This window comes from Cynoglossus semilaevis, chromosome 6 (genome assembly GCF_000523025.1).
Source record: "Cynoglossus semilaevis isolate Cse_v1.0 chromosome 6, Cse_v1.0, whole genome shotgun sequence".
NCBI lineage: Eukaryota > Metazoa > Chordata > Actinopteri > Pleuronectiformes > Cynoglossidae > Cynoglossus > Cynoglossus semilaevis.
In genome coordinates, this window is record NC_024312.1 from 3,155,380 (window position 1) to 3,176,202 (window position 20,823).

The window sequence follows — 20,823 nt, forward strand, 5'->3', positions numbered from 1 at the left end:
TTTTAAAATTTCCTGTTCAGGATCTCTCAATGGATAAATAAACGTTGATCTTTCTGTCTATCATCCATCCATCCATGATAAGTACAGTTTATGATTTCACATTTGCATCTCATGACATCATCCTTTTATAATTATTACATCACACCAACAATAACAATTGACGTCAGTCTCCATGTCAAATGAGAGCTTTAATTATACTCATCATCACCAGCAGATCAGCTACAATCACATCCTCTGCACGGGCTGGAATCCAAACGCAAACTCTCTGTCTCTCTCTCTCTCTCTCTCTCTATACTTATATATATATATATTTTTTCATCTATCTTTCACACACACACATTCAACCTCAGACTTGGTGGACAGTAACAGACTTGAACAATTGCTCAAACAAATATTAATAATCATGTTGATCTTTTCCCCTCAGTCTTCTCTCTAAATATTTATTAATGAGTAACCCCAGGCTGTGTGTTCTTCATTCTACTTCACACTTTCCCATGCAGAAACACACACACACACACACACACACACACACTTGCAGACAAACTCAAATCCCTCCACCCCTGTGGACAAACATCATCACACACACAGACATACACACACAGTAAACACGTGTCTGTGGATTAGGTGGACACATTCATAACAACAACACAGAACCAGAAGTAGGTTTTAATTAAACTCATGTCTGGTGTCCATACAGGCTTCCATAGGAGTAGAACACACGTGCACACACAGACACGTGCGTGTTTTCTCATCCTCAGTCCACACCGAGTGGAGACAAAAGGAAGTGGCTTTGCGGTATTTAAATCAGTTATGTCTAATTATTCCATGTAAAAATAGCTGATATCTGGGGCAAAAGCAGCGAGATGGAACACTGTTGTCTGCAGAGGGGAGACCTGGAGGAGGTGGTGAGGGGTTCAGCACCGCAGAGGACAGGGGAGGGGGAGAATGATAAAGAAGACACGGAGTGAGTGTGTGCTTTAGGCTACATAAATATAACATTAAGTTAATGCACCAGTGGCAGAGTGAGTGCAGCACAGTGGACCGGTGTTTAGAGGAAACCTGGAGGAGTGTGCGGACTAGACTGTGGCGTACGTATATATGTGTGTGTGTGTGTGTAAATTCACTAAACACATGCAGCCGTTCTGCAGGTCCACTCTGATGAATCCACCCTGCAGTCAGCTCTCAGCAGTGTGGGACACTGACTCTGAACTCAGCATCCACTGGATATGATGTTTGCTGAGGATACACACACACACACACACACTTTTTGTTTTTTTAGCTTTTTTTCTGGATGTAATTGGGGTTTACAAACTGATATACTGAGTACAAATATTTCCACTTGTGTACCTCTGTGTACTCCCTGATGAGGGCAGTGTTTTATAGCCAGGATGGTAAACATTGCACTGTCCCAACCGAGGGTGTGACCCCCCCCCCCCCTCCATTTGGTAACCAATAGGGATGTAACGATACACTCACGTGATCATTCACGATTTCTTGAGCTCCAGACAAACCGTGACCAAATCCACTGATCTCCTTTCTTTATCAGAACTGTGTAAAATCCCATCATCAACTGACGTTGTTTTGTTCAATAACAGAATAGAAAATAGTCACATTTCTTTCCAGAAACACTGCACATCACCTTTGATCTGCTCTGATTCAAAGTCAAACTGGTCTGCTCTGATTGACCTGGTTAACTTTTAATATATGAAAGAACAGAAGTGAAAAAAACAGGAACTGGAAAGAGTTCCTTTCTTTAAAGGAACACTGGAAGAAACTGTTGGTGTCTGAGGAACAAGTTCTTCCCACGTTTTGTTCCAACACCTGAATGTCTCTTAGCCTACGTAGGGACCTGACATCTGGGTTTAATAGCGGATCGCAACCAACATTATAGGTGCATACTGCCACCTACTGTACTGGAGTGTGTAGTGTCACGGCATGACCAGTGGGCTTTTTGAGATAACTCAGTCTACTCCTTACACCTTGATGTGTAACCGACCCACGATACACCGTTACATCACTAGTAACCAACAGTTTAAACTATATTTCTGTCTTAAATTATGTCCTGATTCCTGCAAGTGAACTAAACATCAACTAAAAGAACTGTCACTTCAGATTATAAATAAACATCCGTCCTAACAGCCAATTAAAACCTGCACAAACATTGTTTATACATTATGCCGATTCTTTTTTTTTTTTTTCTGGCAGCCATCTTTAAACCTAAGACTCAGCCGTAAAATAGCTGAGGTTAAATCAGAGTTTTTATTTGAACTCTGTGCTGGTAAAAGTAAACTCTGTAGATCTAATGATGTCAAAGTTGTAATGATGACACACACACCTCTACACACACACGTTTACACTCTTCTGACATCATGTTCATGGTGCCACACTCCAGGGTAAACCCTGCTGCTGCTGTAAAGGTATGAGATCTTTAAGCCAAATCCTCTCTCTTTTGGGGAGGGGTTGAAGAGGGGTGGTGGTTGTGTCCTGTAATTCTACATCTGCTCCCTCTTTACTCCATTCATGTCCTGTCTGTGTCAGGTCCCCACTGCCTGTCTGTTGGCGGACTTCAGTGTGTGTATAAGAAAGCCAAATCCGTGCCCAGATGACAGAGGGTGTAATCGGCAGCTCTGTGGTTCAACAGAACCTTTCAGAGCCGGGTCTTGTCCTTGACCCTTAAGGAGCTTGTAATGTGGCCCCCCCGCCCCCCATTCTTTGTGTCCGTCGGCAAAGATGAGGAGGGGGCTGCAGGGGCGGCCCACCACTGAGTGAAGTGGGGGGGGTTGCCTCTCTGTGCCAGCAGAGGCAGTCACACTGGGGGAGCCGCTCACACACACACACACACTGACAGTTCAAGACAACCTGACGTGCACACACCACATTGGTGTCCTGCATGGGGTTCAGAGGGGAGGGGGGTTGGGGGTGATGAAGGCTGGAGGGAGAGGGGAAAAAGGGTGGGATCCAAGGGGAGGGCAGAACCTGACCCCAGCAGGGGGTCAGTCTTAAAGGCTGCGCCGTCGATCCTTGAGAGGTCTGAGTTTTTTTTTTCTTCTTCTTCTTTTTCAGAGTGGGGGCTCAATCTGTGGAGGGCGGTGGTCCTGCTGGTCAGCACAGAGAGCTCCACGTTACCCAGTTATCCATGACAACCAGAAGACTGAGGGAGCGTGGAGGGAGGAGGGGGGGGGGCATGGAAAAGCTCAGCTGCGGTCAGAGCGCGCTCAGTTGGAGCAGAGAGTGAAGAACAAAGCAGCCAGTGATTTTCATTTTTTCTCTTTGTCTGCTTTATATTGTACACAGACACGTCCGTCTCTCCTCTACTGGAGAATAAAGGGACTTTGAAGACACACACACACAGACACACACACACACAGTGGCTGGCCAAATGTGTGCACACTCTTGTGTGGCTAATTGAATTATATTTGTACAGTAAGTCAAACACTTATTTTCACGGTTAAAGAGAAGGAAAGAAAAGAAAAGAAAAAAGAATAAATAAAAGCCCGGCTGTGTGGAGGCAGAAATCACTCCAGTAGAGAGCGCTGGAGGACACAGAGGCAGAATCACTGTGGCACTAAAGTCTCTATGCTCTCAATTAGACATAGAAGAGGTAGGAGGGGGGGTGGGGGGCAGCGGGGGTAAAGTGACTATAGCCTGCAGCCAGTGCCGTCATTGTCCGACCACAGAAGGTCTCCTTTAACATTAACGTCTTCCACACTGGCCCCAGTTTAATGTAAACACGGCTCTTATTTAACAGACAGCTCTGGTTCTTTGAAGTGTGCCGCTGAGTGAAGTACTGCCACATGGTCAGTACTGGGGACTGGAACCACTGCTGGAAACATGGAAGCACAGTTAATGCTGACAACATGGCTGCCAGCAGGAACACGGACCAAACTGTGGCCTTGAAACAGAAAATAAAACTCTGTAAAATCTACAACCAGTGGAGTCAACGTCACCTTCAGACGATTGTTATTGTTTCTGACCGACAACGCAACTTTCTGTTATTTTCCTAAACTGAACATCATGTTTGTGTTCTTTTCATTCATGATGTTCGATAATAGCAAAATTATGCAATATCTGTAAGAATCGTGGGTTTTTCCTCCGATAATGAAAACCCAGTAACGCAATGCCTGGAATGTGTGACCTAAAAATAGTTTTGGGGAAAACGGCTGTTTATGTAAGTGAAGCCCACTAGATGGCAGCATTGCAGCTCATGTCATTAATCAATATCAATAATCAGGGGATTGTATGGATTTGAATACTGGTACCAGCAACAGATAAACAAATAAATATTACCAGGCGTTCATCTCAGGTGCAGGGTATATATCGGTATTGGTTGAATTTGGAATCGGAAATTAAGTGTCTGAACAATATCAGCATATCGGGAATCGTCAATAAGTTAATATTAGCATCTCCAATAAATGAATTAAAAATCACAATTTTGTCTAACATTATTATTTGATGTTTTTTTAGGAATCCAGTTGTAGACCGGATGGGACGGTTTGGTGGACTGGTTTTGGTGTGCGGACCACCAGTTGATGATAACGGCCTTAGCTGAGGTGAGTGTGTTCGTCCTCATTTACTATGTATGTTCACAGAAAGGTCTGGGACAGACAAATACTTCAGAGAGAGTACACAGAGTACAGAGTTGTACTTCCACCCTCTCAGGTCAGTACCTCAGTGAGAGGAAGCCAACTGCCCCCCCTCTCCCCTCTCACCCACTCACTCACCCTCTTCCATGTTCCCACTTTAATCCAACCCACATTTTCATTCTGCCTCCGTCTCCACTCTCCGAATCCCCGGCGTAGTAGCGCCAACTCACCACAGCTTGGCGCTGTTGCCTTACTCTCCATCGCCTCCTCTCTCTCTCTTTCTCTCTCTCACTCACTCCCTCTTACTCCCTCCCTCTCCATCATCCCTCCCCTCACTCTCTCTCTCTCTCTCTCCTCTGCTTCTCTCTGCCTCAGCCAACCCGGGCTGTGCCGAGCTGCTCCCTGCGGGATCAGAGCGCTCCCCCGCCGGGACCCTTCTCTCACATCCCCCTGCTGGGACGCGGCTACATTTCCAGCCAAGCTCTGCCTGCCTTGGCTTTATTATGTGTGTCTGCGCCGCAGCCCCGCCAGCAGAGGCAGGCAGAGGAGGCGGAGGAGGAGGAGGGAGACTGGTAGCCAGAGTCAGGACAAAGAAAAAGCAGGGAGACAGAGGCGAGCGGAGGTTCTTACAGAGCAGAGTGGGAATTCTGGGATCATAGTTGGGAATATTTTGGTAGGGAGGGCTGTGGTTGCGCAAGGTATTTGGGGAAATATTAACTCTCTCTCCCTCTCTTACACACACACACATCTTCTCTCTCTCCCTCCCTCTCTCTCTCTCTCTCTCCCCCTCTCTCTCACACACACATACACATTAAGAAGGGTTGTCAGAGACGGTATTCCCACTCCGGGTGGAGATGCAGCAGCAGGGGGAGAGCGTAATGTCCATGCCACCGTCAGACCAACAACAGCACCACCACCACCTCTACCTCCACCTCTACCACCGCCTCCGCCGAGTGTAGACTAACGGGACGGAGCCGCGTACAGGGAGACTCGGAGAGGTGCCGCTGTCCAAAAGGGGAAAAGAGAAGAAGAAAAAAAACAATAAGAGACTGAAATAGTTTTTTTTTTAAACTGAAGAATTTCGGAGGAGAAGAAGCAGCAGGAGAGAAGCAGGGAGCGCAAGACACGAAGAGTTTTGACGCTGAAGCCAGAAATAATTTTACCGCTCCGTGCGCGCCGCGACTCCTCACCTGGACCTGATCACCACGCACTCCAACAACGTCTGTCACTTTTCACCTGCGGGACACTGTTTGCTCTCGTGTGCCTTCATTGTGCATCGCCCACCACCACCACCGCAGCAGCAGAAGCAGCAGCATCAGCCGCGGGGAGGATCGAAGCCCGAGCGGCGAGAGCGCACGGAGCCGTGCCGGAGGAGCGGAAAAGACGAGCGCGGCGTAAAGAGGGAGAAACACGGAGGGAAACGCGAGGATTTTCCCGGTGGAGACGGAGGACGGGCGACAACTGGAAGTTTGTTCCTACAGGTTGGGAAAAGGAGCCGAGCGTCTTCCACCGTGCAACAGCCGCAGCAGCAGCCGCTCACGCCGCTCCGCTTCCGGTGTGTGCTGTTGGTTTTCACCGGTCTTCAGCCGAAGCTGCCGCATTGCAACAGGCAGAGGATCGGCGGCGGCAGCCAGGAAGTGTTGGACCAGGAGGTGGGAACGACAGACCGGACTGCGTCCTGTCCGCATGTTGGACCGGAAACCCTGAGCGGAGCTGAGCCGTAGGGAGAGAAAAAAACAAACAAACATTTGAGAGGAGAGGAGTTGGAGAGGAGGCAGAGATGTCGAGGAGGAAGCAGGCCAAGCCGCGCTCCGTCAAAGGTAAGAAGAAGTGTTCCTGCTCCTGCCGCGAGTAAAGACAACAGGGAAAAACAAACAAACAAACAAACAAACACACCATGACAACCCAAAGATCTGAGCGTCAGTGACGTCAAAGGTTCGGTTTCAGTTCCATGTCGTAGCGAGTTTAAATGACCGGCAGCTGTGAGTGGTTTAGTCGGACAGAGAAGTCAATCAGTCAGAGTGACAACACAGAGATCTGACTGACTGACTGACTGACTGACTGTCTGACTGACTGACTGACTGACTGACTGACTGACTGACTGTCTGACTGACTGTCCAGAATGAGAGACATTTCACTTTAAAGACATAAACTAAACTGTCAGGACGGACGGACGGACGTGCTGGTGTTTGACCTGTAATCTGGATTATTCTGTGTTGGGATTTGATGAGAGTTAAAATACTTTTTCTGTTTTAAACATCATTAGAATTTGGACATTGTCTCTCAGTTAGTCTCAGTCGTGGTCAGAAGTCCCTGCATGTTTGAACTTGAATTCCTTGTCATTTGGATTATTCTCAATTAGGATTAAATTCGACTGTTTTAAGGCAAAACCAAGTTTTAAAAATTCAGAAAAAAAATCTCAATCTCTCAGTAATGTTTATAAATTAGTGGAGGTGATTTAAATAATCTGCTTTTTAACTTTGAGGACATGGATGAATCCCCTGACACTGTGGTCTTTTATAATCTGGATTATAAAAAAACAGATTATTAAGAAAATTGTATTGATTTTGTTGATTTGTTGACGTTAAATGTCTTCAACACATTTGTTTAAAGTGACCTGCTGTGTGGACAGGACAGAGAGGAGGACAAGACTGACATGAATGTCACCTGTAATCTGGATTATGTGAGACAGGATTCAGGGAAAACTAAATATGACACAGAATTTCAGTTTTCACTTTTACAAACACGAGAAACGATCCGTGGCGAACGATAGCGAATGTGTGATCTCCCTGTAATCTGGATTATCGTCTGTGCTAGAATATAATTTAATTTTTCATTTCAAGTTTCATGGTGTGTGAAGTAAATGAACTGGTCTGATTTACTGTGAGGACAGGACAGAGAGGAGGACAGGACAGGACTGCTGCACTTTCTTATGAATTATTTTACCTGGGATTCATTTCCTTTCAATCTGAGGACACGGAGAAGATCTGTGGGACTTTAGAGTTCAGTGTAATCTGGATTATTGCCCTTGATGGGATGTTGATTCGTAGTTACAGTGAGGAGAAGACGAGTTATTCTCTTTAATGTGACTCAGTTGGCTTTGATGTTGGACAGGAAGGAGGACAGAGGAGAGGACAAGCTGCTGTACTGGTGTCTCCACTCTGATGTGGATTACAGGGGAGACACCAGTACATGTTAGATATTTACATATATTCAATACATAATACTGGTAAAGTAGTATTTGTGTAGTATTTGCCAGTATTTCAGTTGATATTTATTTCAAGTCCAGTTGGTAAAATCTCGCTGTTTGACTTTTTCTAATCCTGGTACTAATCTGACTCAGTGACTGTCAACGAGTTAAACCTTCAGAACCAACCGTTTACTTCAACCTTTAGTTAAGGCACAGGTCTGTTCTAGAAATACTTTCATGGTACTGCACACATGGAGTAAAAGTACACACCTCATTTTCCTCTAATTCATAAACACATTCTTTTTTTTTCATCATCATCTAGGAGTAAAAGTGTTGAACTGTTTAAGAGGCTGTTACTGCCTACACATCTGGGCCGCAACCCACCACTTGAGAACCATTGATCTGGACAATGTCGAAGTAGATTGTAATTGGATTGGACTGGTCCATAAAAATAGAAAAGAACAGATTTTTTTTTATTATTGTAATAAAATAAAATAGTAAAAATGTATATTTGAATTAGATGAACTTCTCTCTGAAAGATGCTCAAATATATATAATAAAATTCAGGAATACCTAAAAACGTTGACATTTCCCTCAAACCCTAGATCAACAGACCACGCTGACCTCCAGTGGCCCACATTTGAGACCCACATTTCTCTTTTTTTAAACCACAATGAACAAAGATTTGGACGAGAAGTAAAAAAAAAAAAAATAAATAAAAAAAAGGATAATTAGCACCAGGTGAAGTTAAAGGTTGTTCAGAGAGAGAGAGAGAGTGTGTTCTCAAAGTACTTCACATATTTTTCTCATCAAGATTTTAAAATCGTCCACATCTTTTTTCTCAATTTTGAGTCACCACTCTTTCACATTTGATCAGTTAACACATCTGCACCTCCTCCTCCTCCTCCTCCTCTTCTTCTTTGGAACACAGAGACGTTCAGTACAGATGCCAGTCTGGACCTGACAGCTCTGTAACTGTTTACACTCTGGTCTGGTCTTCGTCACCGTTCTTCTTCTCTGGTGTTTCAGGTCACGTGACATCAACACTCCCTCATTTCTCTCTCCTCCTCCTCTCACCGTCATGTTTCTCTGTGTGACATGAAGAACAGTTCATGACCGTGCACTGGTCAGGAGGCATGAGGTCATGTGTCGGCCTTGACCATGTCCATCCTCCTCACCCTCCTCCTCCTCCAGCAGCATCAGAGGAGCTCAGTTCTCCTCCTGTGACTCAGGTTCACAGCTGCTCCTCCACTGAACACCAGGTGTTGAACTAAAGCATATGTTTGAGATCGTTAGAGGTGATCAAGTACGTTTAGTGACATTTCATATGAAGTTTCTCAAATAGTGGGTCGTGACCCAAAAGTGTTGTTTTAATTGGGACAAAAAACAACAAAAAAACATAGTTGTCATAGTTAAAATACCAACATATTTATTGAATCAAGACTCATCACAACAACAGTTAAAAGTTAAAAATGAATTTTAATCAGTTTACAACCTAATAAGGATGTTGTTGTTGTTGTTGTTGTTGTTGTTGTTGTTGTTGTTGTTGTTGTTGTTGTTGTTGTTGTTGTTGTTGTTGTTGTTGTTGTTGTTGTTGTTGTTGTTGTTGTTGTTGTTGTTGTTGTTGTTGTTGTTGTTGTTGTTGTTGTTGTTGTTGTTGTTGTTGTTGTTGTTGTTGTTGTTGTTGTTGTTGTTGTTGTTGTTGTGGTTTCTCAGTTATTTTTTGGTGAATTCCAGCTTTCATTTGTTTTAAGGAAAAAGACCAGTTCCATGTGTGAAACGTTGTTGGTGGGAGTTTATTTTCTCGTCAGTAAATCTCTAACTTTGATGTGGAGTTGATTCATACGGAGACGGTCGTCGTCTCCTGTTCCCGTGACGCTGCCTCGTCGTCGCAGGAGATAAAAGATTGACACATGTCCTGCACCAACCTCTCCGTTAGGACGCACATCATTGGTGGAGGTCTGCATCACGCCGGTGTGTGTGTGTGTGTGTGTGTTGCCCGTGTGTGTGTCAGACTTCAGCAGCCTGCATAACGAGAGCTTAGCTTTAGTCAGGCAGCCAAGTGAAGCAGAGCGAAGCAAAGCTGAGGCAGACGACCACCACCATGAGTTTGTAAGTGTGTGTTTGTTTGTACGTACGTGTGTGTGTGTGTGTGTGTGTCAAAGGTAGCGCGGCCCTTTGCGCTCCAGCTCGAGTGTTTTGTCTCTGTGCACTCATGCATCTGTGTGTGCGTGTCGACGCGTGTTGCTATCTGCCCTCCACACCTTGCCCCCTTTGACGGCTTGGCAAGATGCATCGTTGGGGGGGAGTGAGGGGGGGTGAGAGTGGATGGGGGAGATGAAGAGTTTTTTTTGGAGTGGGGGGGGCAAGATGGAAGCACTGTGGCACTCAGCGGGCGAGTGGGCAGAGGGGGAGGGAGGGAGGGAGGGAGAGAAGGTGGGAGGGAGGGAGGCCAGGATGAGGTGAGCGTCGCCGTGGGGATTATCTGTGTTTTCATGTTCCTCCGTCTCTCACCTGCTCAGCCGTCTATGACTGGTTGGCCCGGCTCGCTGCCGGACTTACTGGTCAGCCAGGCATGCTGTAACAACAACAAACAACAAACAAGAGCAAAATCCCTCCTCGTCCACCGACCGCTGTAGGTTCTCTCTGACTCAGAGACTCCGCTCAGGCCCGGTGTCAACACCTGACCCGTGTGTGTGTGTGTGTGTGTGTGTGGAGGTCAGGTGAGGTCGGCTTTAGGGTCAGGGTCTGAAGGCACAGCCGTCCGTCCCATAGTTGATGTCAACAATAAGTCCAGTCCGTTTATATGATGATCTGGTCACAGAGGTGCTGACCTGAGCTGACCTGAGGTGACCTCAGCTGACCTGAGGTCAAGTGATTCTGGTTCCATCATCAATATCAGTTATTGATTAGATTTTCTTATCGATTCTCATTGCTTGACAAAATGAAATATAGTACAGATATACTGTTTGCATTAACTCTGATGTGCAGTAAGGCAGGCGTGCCCAACCCCTGGTCCGGGGGCCAGTACCAGTCCATTGGTCATTAAGTATTAGGCTACAGTAAAAAAAAAAGTACTTCAGTTTTATTAATTAACTTCATTCTAAAAGAATCCAGTCACATAACATTGGCCAATATTAGCATAATTGTGTAACATCTGTGAGAATCGTTATTAAATTTTCCTCCGATAATGAAAACCCGATTACGCAACACCTGGGTTCTGACAGATTTGCTGGAATCGGTTCTAGGGTCCTGAAACTTTACCTCAGTTTTGGGGGCAAACAGCTGCATATATCGGTATTGGAAATTGAGTGTTTGGACAATATCGCCATATCTGCAAAAAGTTAATATCGGTGACTAACTAACTGTGATTCCTAACTAGTACTTTGCCAGTTTTGTTCATGTATCTGTTGGAAACCCGTGGACACTGACAGCTGGTACTGTTTATGGAAACACCTGGATTCAATGACAGGAACCAGACCCACATGGTTCAGGTCGGTCTGGTATCTTAGAGCGTCCACGGTGTCGTTGGTTTGACCACAGGGGGCGCTGCGTCATGTTCTCACAGCCCACAGCCTCGTCATTACTACACGCTGACTTCACCTCTTTACTCCAGCGCAGCTGCAGCCTCCGGTTCCTGTGATGGATGTTCTTGACCAGTGTAACCTTCCCAGCGATTAGTCCTCGTTAACAGTGCAGGGACTTAACTAATTGCAGTCGGGTAATTGAACACGATGATGGGCCGTGAGACCGGCTGACGGGGTCTGGAGGAAGAGGGAGGGAGGGAGAGAGAGAGGGAGGCAGGGAGGGAGGGGGTGAGCACGGCTCGTCTCTTATCAAACTATTATTCCGGTGGATTAATCCCTTCCTAATGTGTGTCTTTAACGAGGCCGGGCTGCAGAAATCTCCTCCTCTGTCTGCTCTCTCCCAGCATCACCAGGTCTGATCTCTCCTCGTCTCCCTCTCTCTCTCCCTCCCTCTCTCTCTCTCTCTCTCTCCCCGCTCTCATCCCCCTCGAGCCTCTCATGCATTATGTAGCGATGATTATTACTTAATTACACATTAATAAATCCGCTTCATTTGCAGGACATTAAGCGGGAGTTGAGCACATATGACAAGAAGATGGAGGGGAGGTGATGCTGGGAGGGGTGGGTGAGAGAGAGAGTGAGAGAGAGAGAGAGAGAGGAGGAGGAAGGAGGGAGCAGTTACATTTTAAGCATTTATTTGGTTTGTTTAGCACAAAGTTTATGGTAAGTGGAGCCAAGTGGGTCTCTGGACCAACAGGGGGCGATGAGCCTGGTTTCTCAGGCCTGATGGCATCAGTTCCACTCTGTCTCCTCTGGATCGTCTGCTTTTTTTTTTCTTAAATATATTTCTACTGAGTCACTGGTTCATCTGCTCCATCCTCACGTCTCTGTAAATGTGTTTCACATTTAAATTTATGCAGACGCTTTTATCCAAAGACTCACAAGAGGAGGTGGATCACGATCAGGTTACATCGAGGTACTCTTGGAAGGAGACCGGTAGTTAGGAAACTAAAAAAACAAATCTTAAAGTTGACAAAAATATATTCCGATGAGTCAAAGGTTCATGTATCGTGGTCGGATCTGAGTTCAGATTGAGATGAAATGTAGACGGTACCATTTAGTTACTGGTCACTGCAAAAAAAATAGAAAGGTACTGCGTCCTGTAGTACACCAGGTTGGAGAATCCTGGTTCTTTCTCTCTGTTTTAATTTTTATTTGTCTTTCGCCCCGGAACGCTAGCTCGACACTCGGCAGAGGAAACCTCCTGTATCGTGACGACTTCTCCCAGCACAATTAATTTTTACCTACATTTGGCGGATCTGCGGTTGTTAAGTTCAAGTTAATTGACAATAACTTTAACTCCAGGCAGTGGATAATTACTGTCCTGGAGTATCTTATGAGATTTGCAGAGATTATAACGTAGACTTAACCATTTTTTAATAGGAAGCCAGAAAACAATTTTAATGACGCGCTCCCATAATAAATGATCCCTGCTACAGTTTTTTTTTTCTCCCCTGGAACGACATCAGGGACGCCGATCTCCAGTTGAACGTAACGCAGCAGCCGATGTTCGTTGAACTAAGTGGCTCCTGTGTGCAGTGGTTTCCTGGTTATTATCGTCTCATGAAGTTCGCTGTTCAAACGTCTTCCAAACACCTGCTCCGAGGAATCTGACACAGATGTCAGAGCTGAGGCCGCAGTTCTGCTCCTTAATGTTGACGTTCAAAACGCCACTGCCCGCACTTCCACGTGTGGGCCTTGGTTAGTTAGCATGGTCGTGAAACATTATATTGTTTCACTAGGAGGCAGTGCTGAGTTCAGAGAATTAATTTACAAAAATGTTTGAGTGGCGCTTTGGCCCAGAGGCAATGTCTCTGTCATTGGTGTGGAACCCCAGGGTTCACCTCCTGGGCGGGTTTGACTCCCGGTTAGGGCGGTTGGTACCTTCCAGTGGACTCACCACCCGCAGGAAGGGTTGGGGGGGTTGGTACGGTGCAGGGTGATTTGGGTGGCGACTGCTGCCCCTGCGACCCGCTAACAGATAAGTGGATGGAAATGGATGGATGGACGAAAATGTTTGGTTGCTGTTCAATTCCCAGTACGTTAAAGCACCGTACTGTACCGTGAAGTGCCGTACATTACTGTGCAATTTCATAAAGTACCCTACAGTACTGTACAGTACCGTACACTACCATGAAGTGCCGTGCAGTACAATCATTACCAGAGCAGTGTGGCAGTACTACGGTTCCATGTATGGTATGTGTACATTACAGTAGAGATTATTTCCCAGCTCTCACCCTCTCCTACCCTCCCTCCCCCCCTCCCTCCCCATCTCTGTCTCCCACCATCTGTCTTTAGCATTAGATGAGTTTTAGTGTCACCCTTTGGCAGAGCACAGAGACTTTCATGGGACAACTGGCTCCTATAAAACTCTGAGACACTTCACATGTGGCTTGGATTACTGGGAAGACATCAGCGTGTGTGTGTGTGTGTGTGTGTGTGTATGAACATGTGAAAACCGCTGTAAATGTTCTTTTATTAAGACAAACAAATTAAAAAACAAACAAAAAAAAAAAACCTCGACAGCTTACCTCGTTTTGTTTGCGCTGCTATAAATAGTGTCAACAACACGCTCGCTAACAAAGGAGCCGCTATTGGCTTTGCATTAAAGCTCGCTCAGCCATTAAATGGCTTTTCTAAAAGCTTTGTTCCAATTTCCATTGACTTGGCAGCAGGGGGCGGATTTGAATTTTTGGTAGTTGCTCTTGTTGTTGTTTTTGATTTTTTTTTCTTCTTTCCCCCAAACAGGACAAAACAAGCAAATGTAATTGGTGATTGGTGGAGCTCAGCAGTACGACGCATAAATTTAACTGGAGTCGTGTGGATCTGCTCTCAATTAGAGGCAAATTAGTGAACAATGACGGGGCTCACAGACTCAAGGCCACTGAAGCAGACTGGGAGCTCTGGCGTCTTACGCCGAGATAACGTATCAAATAATCCAATAAATAAATCAAATACTTCTGACCCAAATATTGACAGGTTCTCAAACTACGGTGCGTCTACCACCGGTGGTACTGGGGGCGCCGTCTGGTGGTTGAAATGGTCCCAAAAACACTGCATTCATGACAGTTCCCAAATGGTGGCCCCAAAAACACTGCATTCATGACAGTTCTGATGAACTCTGGACAACGAGAGCAGTTCATTAGGTCGACTTGATGAATGCAGGTCAATAATTTGTTATTGTTTAAATGACATAATGAGTAGAGAAAAAGGTCACGGTCGTTTGGTTGGCTCTGTATTATGTGTGTGTGTTTGTGTGTGTGTGTGTCACAGATCACCGAAGGCCTCAGTCGTCATCAGTGGCCGTGCGTGTCTTTTAATTTACTCCAGTGACGATGAGTTATAAAAACATGTTGAGGTGTTTGGATGTGTGTATTCTGGACACATATACTGGTAATATTCTCTAATGCAGCCCCCCCCCTTGACCTCATCTTTCCTCTCATCACACACACACACCTCCTGATGTGTGTATACATTCATATTCTGTACATTAAACAGTGGTGGGGGCAATTAGCAGCGCCCCCGTGCACACCTGACTGATGTGGACTGTAGTAATTGGACCGGCTTCCTAACACTGTTCACACACACACACACACACATCTCTGTCTGTGTCTTCAGTGCTCACACACACACACAGAGACAGAGACAGAGACAGGGAGAGAGAACCCAGACGGCCGTCCTTTGTCCTCCTGAGTGTGGACTCCTCAGCAGAACAAGCTGCTGCTGATGTTTCCTTTCTCTCTGACACTCGGCCTCCTCTTTGTAGTCGGCCTCACCGATGCTTCTCTTTAGAACCGCTGCAGCCTTCACTTGGTTTTACCAAGTCCTCTCTATTCACCTCCAGTCAAAAGGCACAGAGCGCCCTGCTGTGACGGGCTGAATGGAGTCACAGAGAGGGGGGAGAGAGAGAGGGGGGAGAGATGGGGGGAGGAGAGAGGCTGAAGGTGAGGGAACCAGAGAGAGAGACAGAGAGGCTGAAGGTCCAGGAGACTAAACTGAGAAAGAAGAAAAGACAGAATATAATTTAAACTGTTTTTGGTTTCCTCTCTTCCCTTTCCCTATCCTCTCTTCTTCTTTCGTCTCGTCTCCTCTTTTTTCCTCACCTCTCCCCTTCTTTCATTTCCTCCCCTCTTCTCTTCTCTCCTCCACGATTGTCCAGTCTTCAACACCGTCGTCTCTTATGAATTCAGAAGAGTTCACCTTAAATCTCAGATGTTGCGTCGTCTCATTATTATTAATAATATAAATAGACGAATCCTAAATGGAATGCGGCCGTTGTGACCTCAGTATCTCCGTGTCAAAGGCAGCAGATTTTCTTTTCCCTCGTCTCTGTTTTGTATCACTGCAGTTGACTCTGATGTCGGAGCTGAGGGGTGAGCGTGGACACGGGGACACGGGGACGCGTCGAGTTTGACTTGACGGCTGTTCTCACAGGGATCTTCTAGTTCAGCTATTCCTGGTCCTGGTCCCCAGAGTCCCTGTCCTCCAGAGGGAACGTGTCCCTCTCTCTCTTCTCTGTGTCCTACTCCTCCTCCTCCTCCTCCTCCTCCTCCCCCCTGCCCTCCTTTACCCTCTCATCCTCTCCCTTGTCATCTTCAACTCCTTCTAACCTTTCATCCTCCTTTACTTGACTTCCATTTCCAGTCCACACTCTGTAGCTGTCTCCTTTTTAAAAAAAAAAATTCCCTTTCCCTCCCTTTCCTCGTCTGCCTTGCCTCCGTCTCGGCGGCTATTGATTCCTCTTCCCGCCTCACTCTGCCTGACAGACAGAAAAACAAATGTCAGATCAGAGCGGCTCTTTAATCTCACGCTGTGTTGTTTGGCCCTGAACATCAACTCTGCGCTCCTCTCTCTCTCCCTCTCTCTCTCCCTCTCTCTCCCTCTCCCTCTCTCTCTCTCTCTCCGTGTCTGTGTGTGAAAATGAGTGTTCTGCTCTCTAGGTGTCGGGAGGTGAAATTGTTTTTGCAGTACTTTATGATCAGACAGTACATGGTGTGTGTGTGTGTGTTTGTGATACTGGAGAAGCTATGCTTGTGGGGACCGGCTCCCTGTAACAGTACTGTGGTGTGGGGACCCCTGGTCTTCTGGGGACATTTTCCAAATATTTGAATATTTACAACATTTAGTTTGGAGTTAGGATTGGAGTTAGGATTAGAGTTAGGATTAGAGTTAGGATTGGAGTTAGGATTGGTTCAGTATCCTGAGGGTCTAAGGGGGATGACCCTGACCTGGAGGCAAAGTGGAGGGTAAAGAGTTCAGTATCCTGAGGGTCTGAGCGGGGGATGACCCTGACCTGGAGGCAAAGAAACTCCAGAAACACATTCACAGACTTTTACTGTTGGTGCTTGACAAAAGTAAGTTATTATTTTTTAATGAAAAAATGTGTATGATCAAAATCACCCCAAGATTTTTAATTAAAACTTTAGCTTTTCAAGGATCGGTGTTGTGTTAAAAAGAGGATGAAAAAAGAAAGAGTAAAGTAAAGACTGAAGGAGAGAGACAACGGGGGGGGGGAGACAACAGGGGGGGGGGGGAAACAGACAGGGAGAGATGGAGAGGGTGATGGAGCTTGTCGGCCAGACTGGCTTTGGTTGTAGCTCTTTCTCTCTGCCATCCATTTAAGCCCTCTGCTACCTCTGTCCCTTCACACACTCACACAAACAAAAGCAGCAACACACACACACACACTCTGTCCCGAAGCCTGCTGTTTCTGGCCAGTGGTTCAGCGCCTGAGATGTGAGTCAGAGAGTGTGTGTGTGTGTGTGTGTGTGTTTTAAGGCTGTTTTTGTCCAGAATCCACGCAGGCAGAGCGAGCGGTTTTACTGCTGATAAAAGTATTTGGTTAATCAGCTTGTGTCCTCTGTCCCCTGACTAGGAGTGTGTGTGTGTGTGTGTGTGTGTTTGACACAGGCCATTGAAGTTGGTGCAGGTCCCGGGGGGTGGGCTGGGGACGGAGATTGGCATCAGCTCTCGGCCAGTAGCGTCGCAAAGTCGGACCTGAGGGACGGGCTGCTCGGCCAATGAGTGAATCCCTCTGGAGCTGTGGGGGGAAAAAAGCTAGTGGAGTGTTTAGGATGAGACCGTGGACAGACAGATGAAGACAGAGAGAGAAAGTGATTCAGGAAACAATTACACCCCTCTCCTCCCCCCCTGACTTCTGTCCAGCACGGGCTGTCAATCAACATGGTCGCACTGGGAGAAGGAGCAGCCTATCATGGGCCGTACACTGACCCACATCCCTCCTCTCGGAGCTGCGTGATTGGCCACATTGACCAGTCTGTCAAAGAGATCTGGAAAAACTGCTGCCGCCTGGGGAATAACTGGCCCTGATACTGTACCAGCCTGGGTGTGTTGTTTAAGAGAGAGGGGGAGGGAGGTGGAGGGAGGGGACAAAGGTTTTATTCTGATGGAGGCTGGAACAAACGGCCTCCGTGGGACAGACACAAACGAGAAAAGGAAAAAAACAGGGAGCCAATGGGAATGTGGTCGGAGACGAGGAATGAGGAGGAAAGGAAAGGAAAGGAAGCTAGGAAACTGACAGTAGGAGACGGAAGAGTGGAGGAAACGAGTCGTTGACGCTGGTGTCCACCAGACCATAATAGTACAGCTGACGGTGGACGGCTGTGTGGCTGTTCACAGTACAGCAGCGGTCTAATACCTTTGTACCAAAGACCAGTCAACTGGTATCAGCCGTTACTGTGGACCAGTAATACCGTACCATCGTCGAAGGATCATTAGATTTTCAAAATAAAACATCTTTTTTAGACTTTTTTTCTATTAGTATCAGAGTCTAAATGACCTTTGACCTGTTGTTTGGAAACATTGACAGATTATCTTTAAAAAAGTGTCCCACTGCGGCCTGGAAAAAAATGACCTACGGACCATCAGAGCGACAGATTATTTTCACTATGGCCCTGAAAAAAATGACCTACGGACCATCAGAGGGTCCCCGGACCAGAGGTTGGAGAGCCCTGCATTACAGCTTAATCACGACTGTCATCACAGTCGGCCGCTGTCAGGTCACGTGACATCACACACACAACCAGCTGTGTTGTCAATACATGTGTTTGTATGAACTTCCCTGGTCCTGCAGATGGAGGCGCTGTCCCCAGCTTTTGTCAGGTGTTTGTTCTTCTCATCTTTTGTTCTTTAAAGTTTGATCTTTGTTTGTTGAATTCAGAAAAAGTCTGGAGAAAAAAAACCCCCAAAAGTCTGGAGTTTGGACAATAAATAAAATAAATAAAATATTTTCTGTGGATAAAAGAAACAAACGGAGCGAGAACACTGTGCTGCCGTGTGTGTGTGTGAGTGTGTGAATAGTTAAGCATCGGTGTAAATATTTGTTTATAATCTCATCACCATCATCACACTTTTTTTTTTCTCCTCACTGTTCCACTTCCCTCCCCCGTTTCCTCACCCCTCCTGTCTGACTTATTTACAGTAGACTCTTAAAAAAAAAAAAAAACCCTCCGTGACAGGAAGTTGAACACACGAGGATTCACGTGTTACTCTTCTTCTGTTTGTTTGCCAGGTTTTATAGGAACTTCTGTCTTTGATTTTTCCCTCCACGTGCATCAAATAAATGACCAACTGTCATTTTGTACCACGAGAACAAATACTGCAGTAATGTGTATCTGAAAACACACTCTACTGTAGTTAATCTTCACTGTAGAATCTGGACGTGGTGTCTGTGATGCTGAGGCAGGTCATGTGATCATGTGATCTCCAGGTGATTGGCTGAGTGCAGTTTAGATTCCACTTCATTAGTGAAGACGGGAATATTTCCCCACTGGGCAGTAAAGTGATCAGAAGTTCCTGATTTCATCTTGTACCATTAGGGGGCGCATGTCTGTTTGTTGACCTTTGACCTCACGGAGGTCTGTTGTCAGTCTGCTGGTAGCGGGAGCCTGTAGACGTGGAGAAGATCAGCGGTGTCCTCACTCCATGAGACGCCACTGTGTCTGTCCGTGTCCTGCTGCTCTCTGATTGGCTGATTCTGAGGCCTAAGTGTAGACCAGCCTTTCGGCCGGTATCAGGTACTGCGACCTATGGACCGGCACCGGTCCCTGCCCCTGGGGTTGGGGACCCCTGAGTTAGTTGACATCCTTTACTTATGGGCCACACGGTGGTCAGGTGGTTTGTGTCCCTGCTTCACTGGGAAAGGGGGAGCGGTTCGATCCCCAGCTGTAACTGATCATACAGAGATGAAGTAGCTGTTCACTCTGTTGGTGTGAATCTAAGTGTGAATGTTTGTAGCCCTGTGATTGGCACAGACATGAAGGAGTAGCTGTTCACTCTGAACTGACTGTTGGTGTGAATGTTTGTAGCCCTGTGATTGGACGGTTTCTTTTTTCTTTTTTTCCTGGCGGCCCGGTACCGGTCCCTGAACCGGGGGTTAGGGAACCCCTGGGGGTGCACTACCAGTATAGTATTTTATTAAAGTGGACCAGCACAATAATTGGACAGCGTGGATGTATTTGTGTGTGTGTGTGTGTGTGTGTGTGTGTTTTCTCCTGACATCCATATGCAGGTCACTCTCTAAGAGCTTCAGTTTCCCCTAATGGCCTAAACTTAGAGGAAACACAGGCACCTGCAGTCTTTACACACACACACACACACACACACACACACACTCTGTCTCCGAACGCTCCCTCTGCTTTTTATTGCTCTGGTATGTGTAAGCATGCTACACACACACCCCCTCCCGCCCCCTGCTGCGTGCAGGGTTCACAGTAACGGTGTGTGTGTGTGTGTGTGTGTGTCTCTCTCTTGCCTGAGAGGACTCTGGGAGTCTAAATAAAGCTCCGTGTGCTTGGCTAATGAAACACGCCGTATTCCCCGCGGTCTCATCAAGAAAAATGGGCTTTTATTAGACGCAGAGTTACCAGTGCATCTAGGTCTTGTCTGACATCCCCAAACTTTTTTTTTTTTCTCTTCTTCTTCGCTGTCCCTAACCACATACGCCGCGGTCCCTGGTGACGGCTGGTCCATCTGGTCACGACAGGCGCCAGGTTCATTTACATGAAGTCGAAGAAACAACAACAATAAAAAAACAAAAAAAAAATTGGAGAGAGAGAGAGAGTTACTGAGAGAACACGAAGTCACAGAACAGTTTTGACTCTTTGTCCCAAATGCAGACTTCCGTCTGCATTTGGGACAAAGAGGCAAAGTAGAAGGGTGGAGTCGAAAAAAGTTCCGTGATAAGATACTTGATGATCAGAGTCTGGTTCTAATCCAGCCTGACTGAAAGTCAAAAAGTAAAAAAAAAAAAAAAAAAATCTTAATTCATAAAAATATATTTTTCTACATCTCCTAAGTGATGTAATGATGCTTCCATTAGGTCAAAGGTCAACCTCCAGAATCGTCTGATTGGAAACACCTCATGACTTTTCTTTTTCTTCTTCGTTGACTTCTGGTTCCCGTCCTGTACAGCAGGTGTCACTAGACTGAACCAATGAGTTCT

The 20,823-nt window shown here is 46.2% G+C and overlaps 1 protein-coding gene across 4 annotated transcripts in view; it reads left to right on the forward strand.

Annotated features, from left to right (window-relative positions):
• Window positions 1-4,981: 4,981 nt before the first annotated feature.
• The window catches only part of znf423 (zinc finger protein 423), a 124,857-nt gene continuing 109,015 nt past the window's right edge, over window positions 4,982-20,823 (forward strand). For all 4 annotated transcript variants that reach the window (XM_025056140.1, XM_017033067.2, XM_025056141.1 and 1 more), the window contains exon 1: window positions 4,982-6,403. In XM_025056140.1, the coding sequence (XP_024911908.1) occupies window positions 6,364-6,403 (40 nt within the window). In that variant the 5' untranslated portion in view covers window positions 4,982-6,363. The remainder of the gene's footprint in view (window positions 6,404-20,823) is intronic.